At 36.3% G+C, this 21,146-nt stretch overlaps 1 protein-coding gene across 5 annotated transcripts in view; it reads left to right on the top strand.

Annotated features, from left to right (window-relative positions):
- RAPGEF6 (Rap guanine nucleotide exchange factor 6) overlaps window positions 1-21,146 on the top strand; it is a gene marked incomplete at both ends in the record, with an annotated part of 190,947 nt that overhangs the window by 44,499 nt on the left and 125,302 nt on the right. For all 5 annotated transcript variants that reach the window (XM_084252765.1, XM_084252767.1, XM_084252764.1 and 2 more), the window contains one exon: window positions 7,020-7,089. In XM_084252765.1, coding sequence (XP_084108891.1) covers window positions 7,020-7,089 — 70 coding nt within the window. The remainder of the gene's footprint in view (window positions 1-7,019; window positions 7,090-21,146) is intronic.

Genomic DNA, 21,146 nt, shown 5'->3' with positions numbered 1-21,146 from the left:
TTTTCCCTCCCCCATCTGAAAGCACCAGAGACCTTTTATGTTATTTATTGTAAAAATCAAGTAGATACCTATGAGGTAAAATTGACAGGTGTGTGGCGGGGGAGGCTTTTAGTGACTGTGTCTCCCTGGAATTTTTAACTGTAAGAGCTGTCTACCCTGAGCTTTGAGCAATTCATCAATTAGAATTTGATTTTGCCTACCCTGGCACTAGTTCCCACAGAGATTTCTATGCTAAGTTGTATTTTTCTGTATACCTCTGGCATCTCTCTAATTTGGGGTCATCAGATTGCTCTTGTTACTTTACTCCCAGTCCTAGTAATTATTTATAGACCCTTAAAGTTTTCTTTGTACAGAATCAGTTCTCTGGCAAAGACTGTTTCTCTTCTTCCCATTCTGTTTGCCTTTTTTTCTTTTCTTTCTTTACTACACTGGATAGACTCTCCAGTCCCTTATTGGTTGAAATTGGTGAGAGTGAACAGTATTACCTTATTCACAGTGCACATTGTAGAGCTTAATTAATCATTAAGAATAAACTCCAAAAAGGCATTTAAAAATTATTATGGAATTAATTTGATATACTGAATATCTTTAAGAAAATGATGGCAGTAAATAGGGAACAGAGGGACAAAAAGGTGAATATTAAATAAACAGGAAAATGGCAGACATAATCTAACCACATCAATAATTCTACTAGACATGCATGCTTTTGGCATTCCAATGAAAAGATTATCAATTCTGTCACAATACAGAAATCCAGTTATATTCCAAAGCACAAATATTTTGAAAGTAAAAGGAAAGGAAGAATTTTGTATTCATAAAAGAACTGGAGTGGTCACATCATTGTCAATCAGAGTAGACTGTAAAGCACTACATTACTTGAGATTAAGAGCAACATTACATGGTATTAAAAGGATTATTACCTTTGGAACAAATAGCAATTTTTATTGTATATACATTTAGTGTTAGAATCCCAAAATATAGGAAGTAAAAACTGACAATGAAAGGATAAATAGAAATTCAACAGTTATAGCTGGAGATTTCAAAACTGAATAATCAGTAGAACCACTAATCTGGTAATTTTTTTCAGATCTATATCTTACTCTATGTGATAAAGCATATTCTAGACCATAAAAAAGTTCAGTAATTAGAAAGGCTAGAAATCTATCAGAGTTAGTCCTCTGACTATATTGTAATTAAATGTTAAATCAGAATAAGAAAGAAATGTGGGAATTATTTTATGGGAGGAAAAAAGTGCCTCGTTAAGTATTTTCTATAACTCATCTGAATTTCCCTGGGTACTTCTGTTGGTAGAACAGCAGGGAGAAGGGCACATAGAGGTAGTGCCTAAATTCAGCATTTAAACATTCATCTTTTCTTGTTTAGTCTGGTTTTCAAATTCAGCCTCTTTTAATAAATATACATACTTTTCACCATTCTCTCTGTTCCCTTTCTTCCCAATATAACATCTGGATTTAGGAAAAAGCAACTTGATATCCTTGAATTAATTGGTTTATTCAATAAATATACTTGGATAGATTCATGTTATAGGAACTGGTGGTAGAGCATTGACTAAGTCAAAACAAAAAAAAATATAAACAGAATTGTCTTTAGAGGGAGGCAGAAAATTTTTAGAAAATAAGTGAAACATGAAATGCGTGATGATGAGTATAATAGGCAGAAAAGGGGACAGTAAATGCCAGGAGGAGGTGGATATGTTCTGTGTGTGTGTGTGTGTGCGCGCGCGCACGCACGCTCGTGCATAGAAGAACTGGGGTTCTCCAGAGGTGCCGGAGACAGAGTGGGGAGCTGAACAGGCAGATTAACTGAAATACGCTGCTGAGGAGAGCAACAGAAGACATCTGCTGTGCCATATGTGGGTTATTTCCTGGCTGGGAATCACACTCGGCTATAGAAGTGATAGCGCTGAGACTTAACCCCTTAACTCACTTAACTCACTGTGACTTGAAAAAGGATAAGGGGTGAGCTATGTGGATTTGAGAGGAAGAATGTTCCAGCTGGAGGGAACATGAAGTGCAAAGGGCCTGGGGCAAGAGTGTGAAGGATTGGGGTAGTAACCTGTGCTAGAACTTGGCTTACTTCTGGGACAGACACCCTCATTTTGTATGTCACTGCTGGATTTCATGGCTGATAGAATCTCTTGGCCTTGTTGAGAGGCTCCATTGACTAAGCTTTCTCATCAGTCAAATATTCCATCTGATTCCTAGATTTATTTTGTTCATACCCACCCCAACTGTTACCTGCATAAAGATCTACCCTTGGCAAATGGAAATGTTGGGATTTAAACAACACATTTGTAAATGGCGCAGAGATTAAGGAAGAGTTGACAACAGAAATTAGAAAATGTTTTGAAATAAATGAAAATAAACACATTTATGGCATTGCAACTAAAGCATTTTAACAAGGAAATTTACAGCATTAAATTTAAAGCACCATGATGAGAAAGAAGAATGGTCATAATTCAGTCATCTTATGTTTTTTATCGTGAGAGTAAGAATAACAACTGAAAGCAAGCAGAAGTAAGTTTTAGTGGAAATCAGAGAAAGAAAAAAACAAAAACAGTAGAGAAAAAGGAGGGAAAAGTTCCTTGCAAAGGTTAACAAAAGTGATAAAGTTTAGATTGACCCATTTATAAAAGAGATTACTAATTAATAAAATTAATCATGAGAGGAAACATTATACTAGAGAAATGAAAAGTATTGTTACAGAATTTTCTGAACCACTTTATACCAATAGATTGGAAATACCTTACAAAAACATACGTTAACCGTAGACTAAGAAGTAGAAACTTTGGCTACACTTAAACAAAGTAATTTAATAACAGATGACCTTACTACAGTTTTTAAATACTTGTGAAAGCATTATTAAATATCCTGTGAAATTGTTTAGGAAAATAGGGGAAGACCTAGTCTGAGTCCAGCATTACTTGCTACCATTGTCACACAAAAACATCACAAGAAAATTACAAATTGTCTATTACGAATGTATATGCAGAAATTGCTAGCAACATGATTTCACTGCAGTATAAATTGGGCTTGCTGGGACCCAGTTCTAACATGGGTATGTGTGGAGACTTTCTCATACCAACAGATACTCCACTACAAACAGGGTGTCCAAGAATTCAACTCAATTCTGATACTGCCTACCCAGAGAGAGTATCTCCACATCAGGTGCTATTTGCAAGCCCAGGCTGGACTTCTAACCAACAGACTACAGACTATGGATTCCAGTGTCCCCCTCCTCAGACTTAAGATGCCAATTTCAAGTCTGAGCATCTCATTGGCTATCAGAGGACCCATCCCCATGTTCCCTTGATTTCTAGAGTAGCTCACAGAACTCGAGATCCTCACAAGAGCACCGATTTATTACTAAGGCTATAACTCAGGAATAGCCAGATGGAAGAGATACCTATAGCAAGGAATGGGGAAAGAGCACGGAACTTGCCTATTTTCTTTAGGCATGCTATTGTCCTGAATCTTCCATCCCAGAAGCTGTAGAAGTCCCTCCTTTTGGGGATTTTTGTGGTGACTTCATTATATAGGCATGTTTGTCCAAATCACTGGCTATTAGTAATTGAACTGAATTTCCAGCTCTTCTAGCCTCTCTGAAGTGCAGGGTATTGGCTAGAGAGGTTCCAGCCCTCTAACTACATGCTTGGTTCTCCAGCAACTAACCCCCTGTCCTTAGGTGCTTTCAAAAGTTACCTCATTCACTTAACAGAAGACACCTTTAACACTTTCCAGTACTTAGAAATTCAAGGCTTTAAGGAGCTATAAGCCAGGAACTGTGTGAAGATCAAATAAATATTTCTTACAAATTACACTATCACAAGGAATGAATTAAAAGTATTAGACACTGTGACCAGTTGGGCTTTACCTAGGAATGCAAGGAGGTTTAACATCTATAAGCCAATTAAAACAATATACTCAGTTAAATAATGGGGGGTGGAGACCACATGATCCTTTAAACAAAGGTTTTGACAAAATCTAAAACTTGTTCATGATAATCTTTGAACATACTAGATTTATGGAAAGCTGCTTATCCCTGCCTTATCTTGAGCATATACAAAAGTTCTGTTACTGGGCCTCCCTGGTGGCACAGGGGTTTAAGATGCTACCAATGAAGCTATCCAGAGTCACTGCAGCACAAGTTCAATCCCCAGCCTGACAGGGAGCTACCCACATGGGGCAGCAGACCTCTTCTGACTCACCCGCTGTTCCCCTCAGCAGTGTTTTTTAGTCAGTCTGCCTGTTCTCCCCACTCTGTCTCTGGTGAATCCTTTTACCCTCCACACCTCTGGCCTGTACCCAGTTCTTGTATGTATAAATAAATAAATCTTTTTTAAAAAAAAGTTCTGTTACTATAGGAATTTTATAATTCCATTCACATATCTGATCCATTTCTAATTTTTAAGATTATTTATTTATTTATATAAGCACTGGGTACAGTCAGAAGCACAGGAGGGTAAGAGAATTCACCAGAGCCAGAGTGGGGAGCAGGACAGGCAGACTGATGAAATACACTGCTGAGGGGAGCAGCCGGCGCAGCAGGAGAGGTCTGTTGTACCATATGGGACCCTCGCTGGTGGCCGGGGATCGAACCGGCGCAGCAGAGGCTGCGGGCAGCTTCGCAGCCCAGTGCTCAACCACTGCACCACCGGGGAGCCCCCCCCCCCAAAAAAAAAAATGGAACAGCCAGATATTAGTGTCTGCTCAAGTGATGTGATATAACATTACATGGGGTCTTTTTTTTTTTTTTTTTGATAGCTGTTTGTGTTCTTATGTGTATCTATTTTCTTGGGCGTACAGAGCATACATAGACATTGATGCTTTAATGCAGCACACATTTAGAAATAGCTGTTTAATGCCTTTGTCTCTTGATTCCCTCACTGTGGAATATTTTGGGTCTGTTTTTATTGATTGATTTTTTCCTTTACTATGGATCATATTTTCTTCTTTCTTTATTTACCTGCCTGTTTTTCTTGTCTCATTGGACACTGGACATTGCGAATTTTATTGTTGGGTTCCAGATTTTGTTGTCTTTCTTTAGGATTCTGTTGGGCTTCTGACATGCAGTTTAGCTAATTGGATTCCATTTGATAATTTTGCATCTTCCCTTTCATATTTGAGCAAGTCTAGGACTTAGTGCAGGCCTTAACACATTACTAAGGATATGCATTTCATATAAGCCGTTTATCATCTAATACATAAAACAAAAGCAAATTTGTAAAAGTTTGTTTTTATTCAAAGTGGAGTCACAGGGACTAGATTACTCTCCACATCTGTAAAAACTAGAAATTCAGACAAAATACATGAAACAATTTCAAGACACTGAAAAACAGGCAGGACAGGGCTATGATACCTAAGAGGACATTTAAAAATGAGTCAGCCCCCTACAATATTTTATTATACTGCATGCATTGTATGGCCTTTTCCCTCTGGCTTTTTGTTGGCTTGTTCTCACATACCCTAGGTATTTACCCAGAGACTCAAGGAACTTTTCTGAAGATCACCACTTATGCTTGCTCACTCATGTACTCGCTTGCACATTTCTTGTTGTCTCCCTCTCTCCTGTTTCCTCCTCTCCTATACTCTGCCCTGTAAATTTTAAGACTCTTTTCTCCTATCACCCATACCACAAAACTCTGCCTGTCTCCAGTTCAGTGATGTTGCCAGACTCTTGCATTACGGACTAGAAATTGCTTGTAGGTAGTATACTAGAATATTGTAAGGGTCCCACTCGTTTTTAAATTTTCTCTTAGGTATCACAGCCCTGTTCTGCCTGTTTTCCAGTGTCTTGAAATTGTTTCATGTATTTTGTCTGATTTTCAGGTTTTTAAGATGTGGAGAGTAAATCTAGTCCCTGTGACTCTATTTTGAATGAAGGCAAACTTATTAATTTGCTTTTATTGTTTTTATATTAGATGATTTGTGAGTTTGGGGAAACAAAAAAAGTTTTACTGCTTAAGGAAAAAGTAATAGTTTGTTTTTTTATAGAAAGTTTTGGTTTTATTTGGTTTTTGATTAGGATTTTCTTAATAAACTAATAATTATATATAAATTTATACTTCATTGAGAGTGATTTTTATGTTAGTGAGCTTTTCTGTAAAACTACATATTACTCTTTATTCAAACTTTTTTTCAGTCTATCAAAAAATGTTATACTTTTCTTATGATTTCTGCATTTCTTTAAGTTATTTTTTGGTATTTTATATTTTGTTTGCATTATACTAGAGTTTTATTCATTTACTTTTGATATATTTATGTTTCATAGTTTTGACCATGTAGATAATTTTCATTTATGTAGTACTTTGCTTTCATAATTGAGCTCTGCATAGCAAGTATGTTAATCTTTCATCTCTCACATAGTTTGCAAGTATATTTTGTATTCACTTTATCTTAAATGAAAACAAATCTTTTATGCATTCTTTCTTCTTTTATTTGCTTGGAAATCTTTCTCCCTAACACAATTATAAAAATACTAATTTTTTTCAGTGCTAATTCAGTTTCTGTACTATTTTGTTTGTTTGTTTGGTTTTTAACAAATCACATTTGTATTTTACTAATTTCTTTTTATATATTCAAATATGTGAATTTTAAAAAGCTTTTTATATCTCTTATCTAATGTCACTACCAAAAGTAATATAATACACTTTTATGAAATATTCCACAATTATGACTTCATTCTGTCTTAGGTGTTTGCATTTTAACATTTATTGATGTCCAAATTTGAGGTTATCTGTTATATAATCAATTTCAGAGACTAGTTAATGGCAGAAATACAAAAGATTTTCACACAGAACTGTATTGACATCAGATATATCTGGGCAAGTGAAAGGAAAGATTTTCCTAAATAAATCTTATTAATATAAGGGACAGGATAAGAATTTCTTGGCTAACATCTGAGTCTTCTTGGTTCATTTTTGTTTTGTTTTGTTTTGTTTTTCCTGTAGTAATATATTTATCACCTTTGCTAAAGAAATTGTTTTTCTGTTTTTATAGTTTTGGTAAGCAGTTTGGAGGAAAAAGAGGATGTGATTGTCTTGTATTAGAGCCTTCAGAAATGATTGTGGTAAGAATGCTGAATTGTTTTTTGATATGCTTGGGTTTCAAATTTAAATGTGGTAGGCTTTTAAACACTCAAGGAGGTTCCATTATTATAACTTTCCAGGTATTTTATTAAGTAACATCAGAACCACTTACTAATTTTATCTACTCTGATTTTTTTTCTGATCCTTGAGGGAATTTGAAACATGATCTTTCACTTTCATCAGAACATTTAAATAGAGACTTTATGGTGGGAAAGCTATAGTGACTACATCTGAGATGAGAAATCCTATGTTGTGAAAAAACAAGCGAGGATGTAAATTAATGATATGTCATTAATAAAAAAATAATAAAGATTTTAAAAGGGGACCCTGATTTTCCTAGTATTTCATCTTTTCCTATTCAACGTTGTTAATAATTTTTGAACATTCATTCTCTGAGGGAAAAATAAAGGAAAAGACACAATTCTTTCCACGTGAGACAGAATTTACCTTTTTACTTTGCAATTATTTAAGAAATAATTCTTTACTTTTACATCAGCCTACCATGAATAACTTTAGAAAATCTGACCCTTTTTTGTTGCATTAGAAGGAGCTAGAATTCCCTTTTACCTTGTTCTGAGATGGCCTTACTAGACAATAGTTTATACTGAATGGATTCTTTGTCCTGCTAGCATCTCATGTAGATAATCATGTCATCTGATTTTACTTAAACTATTGAAAAGTGAATTTGAATTCTTAACAAAGCATTTTAATGTCAGGGTCTAAAACTAAATCATGCTCTCATTTCATGGTTCTGTCATCAGATGGACTTCTTCAAATAGTTTTTGTTTTCTCTTCCCTTAGCTGGGTCTGTCTATATTCTCATGAACTTGGTGCACTAAATTTCATATAAACTACTGAATTTTGAGTTCCTAAAAGGCAAAGATGGCATCTTACTTAGTTTGTATTTCCTAATACAGTACAGACTGCTGTTTGCATAATAAGTAATCAGTGAATGTTGCTTGAATTTAAATTTATTCAGGGCTTGGATAGTCCAAGTTTATTTCCTTTAGATGTTGGAATGCAGGGTATATTTATTAAGGTCTCTGAATTCCCTCATTTAAATAAGTGTATTGAAGCACATGGCAAGAAAACTGCCAAGGCAGTACTGGTTTTCTGATTTATTTGTTAGTTGATGTATTTTGGAGTTCTCATTCTTTGTGGGGGAAAAGTAGTGCTTTTATTATGGTATTGTCATATATGTTGTTTTTTGTTTTGTCTTATTGTGATAAAAATCACTTAATAAAATTGACCTTCTTAACCATTTTTTTTTATAGGTTTTTTTTTTTTACATTTTTTTTTATAGAGGCATGTTTTATTTATTTATTTGTTTGTTTTGTTTATACATGCACTGGGTACAGTCAGAAGCGCGGGAGGGTGAGAGAATTCACCAGAGCCAGAGCGGGGAGCAGAACAGGCAGAAGGACCGAAGTACACTGCTGAGGGGAGCAGCGGGCGGCAGGAGAGGTCTGCGCGCCATGTGGGACCCTCCTACGGTGGCTGGGGAGCAGCCGGGGATCGAACCGGCGCCGCAGAGGCTGCAGGCAGCTTCGCAACCCAGCGCTCAACCGCTGCGCCACTGGGGAGGCCCCTTAACCATTTTTTAAAGTACATTCAGTATATTAATCATTAAGTTAAGAACTATTAATTTTCCCTTTAAAAGGAAAGTTTATACTTTCCCGTCCACAAATCTGGAGTTAGCCTTTTACCTAAGGAAGTATGCTTGTTTTTAGTAAAGATTAGTATTTAGAAACTAAGAACTGGCTGCCAGTTGTGTTGCTCCTGGTGCCTCATTGTTTGTAGGGCCTCTCAGTGAACAAAGCTGGAAAATACGTGGAATCAGAAATTCAGAAACCAAGAAAATGGACCAAAAAAAAAAAATGTAAAGACTTGAACTAAAATGGAAAACAAAGGAAAAAAATTAGCATAGAAACGTTATAAGGTACCTCAGGGCCAACAGATTCAGATGAAAATTTAATAAGGTGCAATGATGAAAGGCAAAGAAATAACCAGGTTGAGTGAAAATAATACCAAAGAATGAAGCAAAACTTGTCATAGATGCTGTGTAATATACTAGAATGTTGCTAAGAAAGCAAATTTTAAACTGCCCCACCACAAAAATGAACTGGTAATTGTGTGGTGATTGCAGTGTTAGCTAAAACCATGGGGGTAATCCTTTTGCAATATGTAAGTATCCAGTCAATACATTTTACACCTTAAACTTACACAAGGTTATATAATCAGTTATATCTCAAAATTGAAGAAAAGGAGAGACAAAGAATATATTCACAATTTTAGAGTATCTGGAAAGTAAATCAATGGAAAATAACTCATAATTCAAGTTTCGTTCACAAAAAATTCTCCAGAAATTGAAAAGGATTTGCATTTACACAATGAAAAGAATCCACTGGATAATGGCAAAATTAGCCTACAGTGATCATTTCCACGACATTTCCTACTAAACTATCAGATTTCAAATATAATTCTTCCATCATTGCTTCCAGGAAAATATATTTCTTGGAGATTCCTCAACCTACTAAAGATAGAGCTTCCATATGATCCAGCAATTCCACTCCTAGGTATTTACCCAAAGGACACAGAAACATCAATTTCAAAGAGCACCTGCACCCCTATGTTTATAGCAGCACTATTTACAATAGATAAGCTTTGGAAACAACCCAAATGCCCAAAAATAGATGACTAGTCAAGAAGATGTGGTCCATATACACCATGGAATATTACTCAGCATTCAAAAAAGATAAACACATGCAATTTGCAGCAACATGGATGGCGCTGGAAGGGATCATGCTCAGCGAAATAAGCCAGAAAGAAAAAAATACCGGATGGTCTCATAACAGGAATCTAGAAAACCTAAATAAGGGACCAGGAAAAAGAATATAAGAAAGTAAAAATCAAAATCAACAAACAACTATGAACCAGAGACACTCTTTTTGGGGGGGGCGGGGAAAGGAGGGATCAGGGTCAAAATAAGGGGGTTGCAATGGTATGGGGAATATAAAAATAAAATTAAAAAAGATACATTTCTTAACTTCTAATGCAAAATAATTGTACTGGTTTGGACATTTTAAATCCCATTGAGGCAACCAAAGTAAAGCAACAGTGGAGTAGTATTAAAAACTACGATGAACCAAAGTTTTTTTTATTAAGCTACTATATTTCAGATATCAAGGGTATAGAAAAAGTTTTTCACATAAAAGAACTTAGGGAATTGTGTATTCATGAGCTATACTTAAGGAACCTACTAGAGGATGTTTTATCTAACTGAAAGAGAACTGGTTCAAAAAATCCACAGAAGCAGCAGTTACGAATATTTAAAATAGGTATGTGTAGGGCCTCCCCTGGTGGCGCAGCAGTTGAGCATTGGGCTGTGAAGCTGCCCACATCCTCTGTAGCACCAGTTCTATCCTCGGCCCCCGGGTGAGGGTCCCACATGGCGTGCAGTCCTCTCCTGCCACCCGCTACTCCCCTCAGCGGTGTACTTCTGTCCGTCTGCCTGTTCTGCTCCCTGCTCTGGCTGGTGAATTCTCTCACCCTCCCGTGCTTCTGACTGCTTGTATAAATAAATAAATGGATAAATCTTTTAAAAAATAATAATAACATAAAAATATATATGTGTATTGCTAAGACTAAAACAAAAGTGGGGAAAGATTACATTTAAAAAGGAAGGAAAATAGGAGAAAAGTATAAGCTTGTATAAATGGGTGAGAGAGTTAAAATACCAATTAAAAACTGCAAAGCTAGGTAGTATACATCTGGTTTACTTATTTGATGTCCAAGCTTAGTTTATTTGATGGATGCTGGCAGAAGGCATGAGACTCTTAGGTCAGAAACAGAACTATATTTCTCAATGGTATAGCAAGCAGCATAATAATAAGCATGTTTCTGTAGATTCCTCTTGTTCCCCAAGTCCTGTGAGATAATGTTGTATGACCCAGGTGGATACCACACACACAGTTAAGATTTGCATTGCAGTTAAGAAGCCCTGAGTTGAGGAATATACACCTTTTTATGGTATGCAGTTCTGCTTTTTTCCTAATAGGAAGCATTATCTCATCCTTTGGGAATTACTCCCTACAAACCCAATACTGAGTTGTTAGGACTTTATTATTGGCAAACTGAGCAAACTGTGTACAAGCATAAGCAGCCCAACAGATAGCAAAAGGGTAATAAGGAAACAGTTGGATGTTAACAACTGTCGTCAAGGTTTTAGAGAAATTAAAGCCCTCTTACTTTGCAGGTGGAACTGTAACATGGTGCAGCCACTTTGGAAAATAGCTTGACAATTCCTCAAGCCATTAAGAATAGAATAAGCTCATGATCCATCAGTTCCACTCCTAACTATATACCAGGAGAAATAAAAATTTAAAATGTGTTTATGTAAAATCTTATACACCAGTATTCATAGCATTACTTTAAGTGAAAAAAAGCCAAACACAAAAAGGAAAGTATCATTTCTTTTATAGGAAAAATCCAGCGTGGGGAAATCCATAGAGGCAGGTATATATATGCTAATAGATATGGAATTTATTTTGGGGTGATGGAAATAATCTAGAACTAGATAATGGCACCCCAATATTATGACGATATCAAAAAATCTTTGAAGTATATATTTTGAAAGGTGAATTTTAGGGTACATGAATTATATCTCAATAAAAACTGTATGATAGAAAAGAAAATGCGGAAGACAAAACAGCATTTTTTAAAAAAGAGGTTTCCTTTTGTGAGGTAACATTGTTTTACAACTCTTTATATGAAATAGGGGAATAAAAGCCCTGCAATAAATATTAAATACTTTTTGCTAGCATTTAGGAATGTATTGATGTAAAGAAAGCCCATCAATACCAAAGTTACTGGCTAAGAGGTCTAATAATGTCCCTTTAGGCAAGGAAAAAAATATAGTTTGCAAAAGAAAATGTAAAATTGACATTCGTGGAAGTTTTTTTTTTATATGATCTGCATGTAGAAAATTCACAAATAACTCCACAAAAACTTTTAGAATTAATAGTGATTTCAGCAGTATCTTTGGATACTTGCATGTACAGAAATTGCACATTTCTATACATGTATTTGTTATTATGAACAACAAATAATTAGAAAAATGCCATTTAGTAAACATGCATTTTAAGTCAAAAATATCCATATAAATAAATTCAACAAAAGTTGTAGACCTTTACACAGAAAATTACAGAAAAAAATCAAGATCTGCAATCAGTCAAATCACCATTTTACAGATGTTAATGATCTTCAAAATTCATATTAATTTTTGTGCACTTCCCATCAAAATCCCAGCATGGGAATCAAGAATTTGGCTTGTTAATGTGTATATGTTAAAGCAACTACATTGAGAACTTCAGCATAAACTTAACAAATTGCAAAGATATGCCCCTAAACCCAGAAATTTAAATTTCAACCAAAAAAAGATACCATGATTAAAAATATAATCTCCCCTCAGAAAAATGAAGCAAATTTTTTTTTAATAAATTTTATTGTTATATTCCCCATACAATTGCAGCCCCCCCATTCTGACCCCAATCCCTGCCCTCCCGCCCCCGCCCCCCTAAAAGTGTCTCTGGTTCATAGTTTTTTGTTGATTTTGATTTTCACTTTCTTATAGTTATTCATTTTCCTGGTCCCTTATTTAAGTTTTCTAGATTCCTGCTATGAGTGAGACCATCCGGTATTTTTCTTTTTCTTTTTGGCTTATTTCGCTGAGCATGATCCCTTCCAGCGCCATCCATGTTGCTGCAAATTGCATGTGTTTATCTTTTTTGAATGCTGAGTAATATTCCATGGTATATATGTACCACATCTTCTTGATCCAGTCATCTATTTTTGGGCATTTGGGTTGTTTCCAAAGCTTAGCTATTGTAAACAGTGCTGCTATAAACATAGGGGTGCAGGTGTTCTTTGGAATTGATGTTTCTGTGTCCTTTGGGTAAATACCTAGGAGTGGAATTGCTGGATCATATGGAAGCTCTATGTTTAGTAGGTCCAGAAATCTCCACACAGCTCTCCACAGTGGTTGGACCAGTTTGCAAATTTAATATGTGTAAGATTGTCAGTATAATTCCACTGATGATTACTTTTTCTGATTACATTTTTAATTGAGATAAAATTAGTTTATAGGGCCTCCCTGGTGGCCCAAGGGTTAAGCACAGCACTGTGAAGCTATCCTCAGCCTCTACAGCATGAGTTTGATCCCCAGCCGGCCAAGGAGCAACCCACATGGCGCAGCAGACCTCTCCTGCTTCGCCCACTGCTCCCCTCAGCAGTATATTTCAGTCAGCCTGCCTGTTCTGTTCCCCACTCTGTCTCTGGTGAATCCTCTCATCCCCCACACTTCTGGCCTAGTTCTTGTATGCATAATAAATAAATCTTTAAAAAAATAGTTTATGACATAGGTTTCAGATATATATCCCAATAACTTGACATCTTTGTACATTACATTGATACTGCTGTGTGTTGTGCCCAAGATCAGCAGACTCGGCGAGCATAGCCTCCAAGAATCCAAAGACAGCTGATGCAAATGCAAAAGGGAGTTTATTATGGGCTCAAGTCCAGGCTCACGGCACCTACCAACGCAGTAGCAGATAGCAAGCACCCCGAACAGAGGAAGCAGGGGTCTATTATAGGGTCACGAGCGGCGCGAATTTTGAAAGAAGCTGGCAATTACTCATTGGCTACTACAAAGGCATTTTGGCGCGCGCGGTTACAGTTTCAAACTGATTGGACGGTTAGTGATGCTGTCCCATTTATGGATAGGACTGCCCTCATTGGCGGCTGGGGTGGTCTGCTTTTTCGTCACCAAGTGGAGTGAGGGTTGTGACTATTGAAACTCTCCGGAATGCAGCTGTACAAGGACTAACATATCAAGGTGGAGGATATACAAAATGGCGAAACCTTGGCTAAGCTTGGTTCCACACTGTGAAAGTTTTGTTATCATCTACCATACCCCCTTTTAGCCTGATGTAACCATCCCCCTCTTCTGGTACCTACCATTTTATTCTTACAGTCTGTTTTTGTTTTGTTTACTTGTTCATTTGTTTATTATCTTTATTTTCCACATGTGAGTGAACTCATGGGGTATTTATCTTTCTCTATCTGATGTATTTCATTTAACATAACCCCCTTAAGTTTCATACATGTTGTAGAAAATGACAGGATTCCATTTTTTTTAATATAGCAGTTAGTGTGTGTGTGTGCCAGCCATACCTATGTTACCTCATCCATTGATGACTATTTCAGTTATTTCCAAATCCTGTCTATTGGAGATAATGCTGCTATGAACATAAGGATGCATATATCTCTTCAAATTAGTGTTTCCATATTCTTTGGACAAATCAGTGTACTCAACTTCTTTGAAATCAGGAGTGGAGCAGCTAGTTCATATGATATTTCTGTTTATTTTGGGGGGGGGATTCTGTTCTTTCCTGTTTCCATCATGTCTGCACCAATTTACAATCCCACCAACAGTGTATGAGCTTCCTTTTTCTCAAATTGTCACCACACTTTTTATTGTGTGTGTGTGTTTTTGATAATAGTCACTTTCACAGGAGTAAAGTCTGTCACCTCATTGTTTTGATTTGCATTTCTCTGATAAGTGATGGCAACTTTCTTTCCATGTGCCTGTTGGCCACTTGTATGTCATCTTTGCAAAAGTTTTTATTTGGGTTTTCTGCCCATTCAAAAAAAAATTGAGTATTTGTTGATTTATATGTAGTCTGTATATATTCTGGATATTAATCCTATATCAGGTATATGATTTGTGAATATCTTCTATTCATATATGTCCCTTTTGTTGTGATGATACTTTCAGTTGTGAAGATTTTTTGTTTGATGTAGTCCCATTTATTTTTACACATGTCTCCCATGCCGTTGGAGACAAGTCAGCATCATTTGAGCCAGCATTGAGTTTTTAACTCCTTATGTTTCTTCCATATATTTTATGGTATCCCATGTTTTTAAAAGATTTTAATCCAGGGCCTCCCCGGCGGCGCAGCGGTTGAGCGCTGGGTTGCGAAGCTGCCCGCAGCCTCCGCAGCGCCAGTTCGATTTCTGGTTGCTCCCTGGCCACCAGAGGAGGGTCCTGCATGGCACGCAGACCTCTCCTGCCGCCCGCTGCTCCCCTCAGCAGTGTACTTTGGTCCTTCTGCCTGCTCTGCTCCCTGCTCTGGTGAATTCTCTCACCCTCCGGCGCTTCTGACTGTACCCAGTGCTTGTATAAATAAATAAATAAATCTTAAAAAAAAAAGATTTTAATCCATTTTGAATTAATTTTGTGTGTAGTGTAAGGTCATGATCTAGTTTCATACTTTGCAATTTAACTGTCCAATTCTCCAGTATCTTTCTGGTGATTTTTTGCATTCCTAATAGGATATGTCATAAGGACAGGAAGAGCCAGTAGTCTAAATGTCAGCATTATCACATGACTTTCTTTTCCTAAGAAATACTTCTCAAGTTGGTTTACCTTGTGATAAAATGTTTTTTCTAGGACTGTTCATTGCCAAAACTTAGGAGCAGTGATAACTAAGCAGTTATAACCATTTCTAGTGCTTGTGGAGCCCAGATTAAAAGGATACAAGTGCTGTGAATTAATGGCTTATATCCCATATGGGGCAGGAAATGTTTTAGACAGAGATTTCTAATGTCAGAAAACAAAGAAAAACCCAAAACTGTTGGAATTCATAAGTTCATAGTAACTTAAAAGGAATATCTTGTCAAAATATATTGCTACTTTTTTTAAATCAGTAATCAATACTGAAATTTATTATCACACTTTTTTTTGGTGCAGTGATCTATGCCATTTTTCTCCTTTGATCCCTTTCTGTGATTTATGTGAATAGATTTTTCTAGTATTAAGCTACCCTTGCAGTCCCAGTAAAAACTCATTTTGAGCTATGACCTTTTCTCTGAATTTCTGGGCCTAATTTGATAACTGAGTTAAGATTTTTGCATTCATGTTTCTTAGTGAAATGTTAGCCTGAGATTTTAATGTTCAGTAATCATTTTGTTTCATTTTTGTATCAGGATTCTATCGGCCTTAATGTTAGGGGACTATTGCCTTTTTTTCTGCATTTGGTATTACTTTTTTTTTTAAAGATTTATTTATGCATATAAGAATTGGGGTACAGGCAGAGGTGTGGATGGTGAGAGGATTCACCAGAGATAGAATGGGGAACAGAACAGGCAGACTGACTGAAATACACTGCTGAGGGGAGCAGCGGGTGAGTCAGGAGAGGCCTGCTGCGCCATGCTGGTTGCTCCCTGGCTGGATTGCTTCATAGGTTGAGTCTTGACTCCTTGTGCTACCAGGGAGGCCCTGGTATTACTTTTTTTTAACCTGGGAAGACCCTTCCATTTACATTGATTGCTAATACAGGTTTGGATTTACTCTTGCCACATATGCTTTGTGTGTGTTTTACCTTTTTTCCCTGATAGTAATTTCTATTTCTCACTCCTTCCCCTCTATATACTCCCTCAGATATTGTGTTGTGCTAATTCTAACCATTTTTATATGCATTCTTAAAAATACCAGAAGTTAATCAGTAGTGAAAGTTTGATGTTAGTGACAAAATATAATTATCACTGTTATCTAGTATTTTAGTTCAACTTATTTATTCCACAAATTTGGCTGCATCGTATTGTTTCATGTTATTTGTTCAGATTTGACTGTAGTAGTTCTTTTTAACTTTTTCTTTATGACCTTATTCATGGGAACATTTGTGTTTTGTGTGAGGTACATGCACCCTTTAAAGTTTTCTTTAATGAGGGTGTTTTGTTGGTGTGTATTTTAGCTGATGTGTTTTCTTTTGCTTGAAATTTCTTTATTTTGCATCATTCTTGATTGTTTTGCCTTGAACACAGTTTTAGGAAGTGAATCTTTTATTATTTTTCAGCACAATCAATACATTTTCTTTTCTGGCATTGTTTTTGAAAAGAGTGTTACTAATCTGATTGTCTTTCCTTATAGTGGATCGACATTTTCCTTTGGTTCCATTAAAAATCTTATGTTTAGCTGTTCTCTGTAAGTTTGTAGTTGTAGTTTTTGAATGTCTTGTCTTGGATTTATTGGAGTTTTTTTTTTTTTTTTTTTTTTTTGTTAAATGGAATTACCCATTTTTTTCTCTTTGAGTATTGCCTTGTTCCTTTATTCTTATACTTTGTTTAGATATATGTTAAATCCTTTCAGCCTATCTTCTATATCTTATATCTTGAAATTTTATTCCCTTGTTTTTCATCTCACTGTTTTGTTTTTCTTAGCTTTATCTTCCAAGTCACTAATTCTATTTTTAGTTACATCTTAATACCTTCATTGATTTTTTTTCTCCCTCTTTTTCTCTAATTCAGTTTGGGCAATTTGTCTTGAAAGTCATTGATTCTTAATTGTATTAAGTTTACAGATGTACTTAATTTTATTCTGTTTTACATTTTTCTTTTCTGAAATTCTCCATTACAATTCCACTTTTTCACTGAGCCTTTACCATTATTAATCATATTTGTTTTAATTTCTCTAATCTAGCATCTGATCATCTCTTATTCTCATAAATTATCCTCTTGATTGTTTCTTGGCAGTAGATTTTTGTTGTTTGAAATAATGTAGATAATGGTAGTAGGGAAATAAACACTGGGGGTAGTTAATACTGAGACTTGGGGGTGAACATATCTCATCTGCTAGAGTTGTGCTATGTTTGTATTTTTTTTTTAAGATTTATTTATTTATGCATTCAAGAACTGGGGTACAGGCCAGAGGTGTGGGGGCGGGGGTGAGAGAATTCACCAGAGACAGAGCGGGGAACAGAACAGGCAGATAGACTGGGATGCACTGCTGAGGGGAACAGAGGGTGAGTCAGGAGAGGTCCACTGCACCATATGGGTTGCTCCCTGGCCGGGGATCGAACTTGTGCTGCAGTGGCTGCGGATAGCTTCATAGGTTGCGTGTCAACCCCTTGCACCACCAGGGAGGCCCTAGGTTTGTATTTTTTTGTTGGTAGGATCACCTTCAGTGCACCAGTGGTGTCAAGCTATTGGGTAGTCGGAAACATCATGAAGTATTTTTTCTGTGTTTTTCAAGCAAAAATGCATCATGGCTTTTCCAACCACCCAGTTAGTTACTCCTTTAGTGCTGCTTCGTGCTTAGCTTTGGATCTAGTTTATTGGCAGATTTTTCTAAGTGTTCTGATTCACCCTCAGTTTTACGCCTTCTGTGCTCTTATTTAAGTTTTGGACGCACTCTTCAAATGTAGGCTGTTATTGTTTGTTACTCATTGGCTGCTCATCTGGCTGAGGGAGTAGGATAGGGGAAGATATTTTTGTTTGGAGCCTGGTCAGTCCTCACCTGCTTGGTTGCTGTTTATAATCAGTGGCTCCTTTTAAAAGCTTTGTGGGGTTTTTTTTTGTTTTTGTGTTTTACTGTTAACTTTTTTTTTTGGATACAGTCAATATATAGAAGTATTCACAAGATAATTCTGCTCTTTTTTTCTTTCAGACATTGTTCATCTTGCGTTCATGATTGGGTTTTGTTATTTGAATGTTCTCTCTCTACCCCATCTTCCCCTCCATTTCCTTTTTATATTTTTAATGTTGGTACATGATTTCATATGTTCTGAACTTTAGGAATGGGATTTCTTTGAGGTTTGGTTTAAAGTTGTATTCTTGCAAAGAGGTTTCTGCAAGTTGCTTATGGACATTATTAGTCTTGTTGAAATTTACTATTGTGCTATTGGTGTTACGAATCAAGCTATAGACCTGCCTAAGTGATGACTTACTTTTGAATTCTCAGGGGAAAGATTCTTGTTTGATTTCTTTTTCTCCATTCTTTTCTCAGTGCCAAGCAAGTTTTCTTCCTGTCCCCCATCTGCAAGGTGGGCTTATACCTTGATCATCTCTTAAAAAACTAGGGAATAGCTTGAATAGGTCTCCTGTTGGAGTCACCACTTTTGGCATATTATGTTTTATATCCTTTCTTGTTCCCTCTCTCCCTAAACTAATCCAAGTGGAAGAACTGGTTTCTGCAGTTGAGAAATCTTCTGAAAAACCAGGAAACTTGCTGGTAGCCTACTTCCTAGTAATCTTGATTTCATTTCATTTTTTGGGTTCCTTTTGTGCCATTTCAGTTTGTGTTATCAAAGTTTTTATTTAATTTTTTTTTAATTTCACATTTCAGTTGTTTTCAGAAGGCACTTTCTGGGGTACTTAATTGTTTATACAGTGTTTGAATTTTTTTTAATTTGGTATGTCTTCCAAAAATTTGAAGCTTAGAAACTCCTGTTCTTTAATTTACTTTTATTTCTACTTTGAAAAGATTTTGTTGCTTAAGTTTCTCCCTTTGTGCAAAAAATCATATATATACTAAAAGATCTAAGAATCATGTAACATTATACGTTTCCTAAAGTAGATCATCTAATGCATTCCTGCGAAAGGGAGGTTTGAAGGAGATAAAACAAAAGTGTGACTTTTAAGTTCTTCTTTAATCCTGGGCAATTACTTAAGCTTTGTGAGTTTCAGTGCCATCTATTAAGGCAGAAAGAACAGCTTTGTAACAGTGTCAACGTGAGCCTTAAATGATTTAACTTAATGATTCCTGGTACTTGGTCTAGTATAATGATTGGGTAAATACCATGGTTTCTCTCGTCATTTTTCAGAAGAGGAAATTGAATCGCAAAAATGTTATTTGCTACCTACACAAAATTCTGTAGTTGTTGAGCTGGAAATCAATCACCTGTCTCTTCCAAATTTTACCTTTCAGAAGAATAATATTCAGTAACTTAATCGGCTTACCTGTGCATTTCTTGAGTGCCTTATACTTTTTTTCCCAGGACCTAATGTATCTGCTTAGAAAAAGAAGATTTAAAGTAACATCCATTTTGGCAGATTTCTTGAATATTAATATGCTTAGTGTTAGAGAAAGAGTAGCACCTGCCTGGCACAGAGGGAGGGGTGATTTGAACCAGGTAATGAAGTTTGTATAGGATACCAAGATGTTTGAAAAGAGGGATTGGCCTTTTAGGTAGAAATAACAGCAGCATACACCAGTGCCTGAAGGTAGGAGGGAGGAACCTGTTTTGTTTATGAAAAAATGTACGATTTCTGTACATAATATACCAGTTGCGTTCTGGGGAGTGGCCTGTCTCCTAGGCAAGGTGGCAATTTAGATGTGTCTTAAATGATTGGTAGTGTTTCAGCATGTAAAGATAGAATGGTAGGTTATCACAAATCAAGGAAATAACTTCAGTAATGTTATTTAACAGAATATGTTATTTATTTTTTTAAAGGCTTTTTTTTTTTAAAAGATTTATTTATTTTATACAAGCACTGGGTACAGTCAGAGGTACAGGAGGGTGAGAGAATTCACCAGAGCCAGAGTGGGGAACAGAACAGACAGACCGACGAAATACACTGCTGAGGGGAGCAGCGTGTGTGGCAGGAGAGGTCTGCTTGACATGTGGGACCCTCGCTGGCGGCCGGGGATCAAACAGGCGCTGTAGAGGCTGCGGGCAGCTTCATAGCCCAGCACTCAACCGCTGCGCCACCAGGGGAGGCCCCAGAATGTTATTTAAATGCTTGTAGGAATACATGAGTAGTCACACTGACTTGGCCACCTAAATCATTAGCTGAGACATAAACTCTTTCTGAGAAATCATCAGGAAATTTTGCATAGCTCATTAATACTTTCATGTGAGAGGGCTTTTCATGGGTGGGGGATAAAGAGTAGTTTTTCTATTTTTATGCATAAAAGATACAGTAATAAAAATATTTTGGTAATAAAGCGTACGTGGCTTTGAATAGCAAAGTTGCTAGTAATAGTTTAAAATTTGATAACCATCAAAGTTCCTTATAACATTTTGAATGCAGACTTGGTGTAATGATACTCTAATTAGGTGATTTGTGTGACTTCACGTACTGAAATTGGGGAGCAATGCATCTGAAGTAGCAGTTCATTTATTGCTGTAATTTAGGTTTGAGGTTATTAAGATTTGAATAAGGGATGGTGGTAATAGGGATGAAAGAAGAGACATTGTAA

The sequence above is a fragment of the Talpa europaea genome, assembly GCF_964194135.1.
Source record: "Talpa europaea genome assembly, chromosome: 13".
Lineage (NCBI taxonomy): Eukaryota > Metazoa > Chordata > Mammalia > Eulipotyphla > Talpidae > Talpa > Talpa europaea.
Note: the sequence above shows the minus strand (reverse complement) of the source record. Positions and strands in the feature narration are given on the sequence as shown.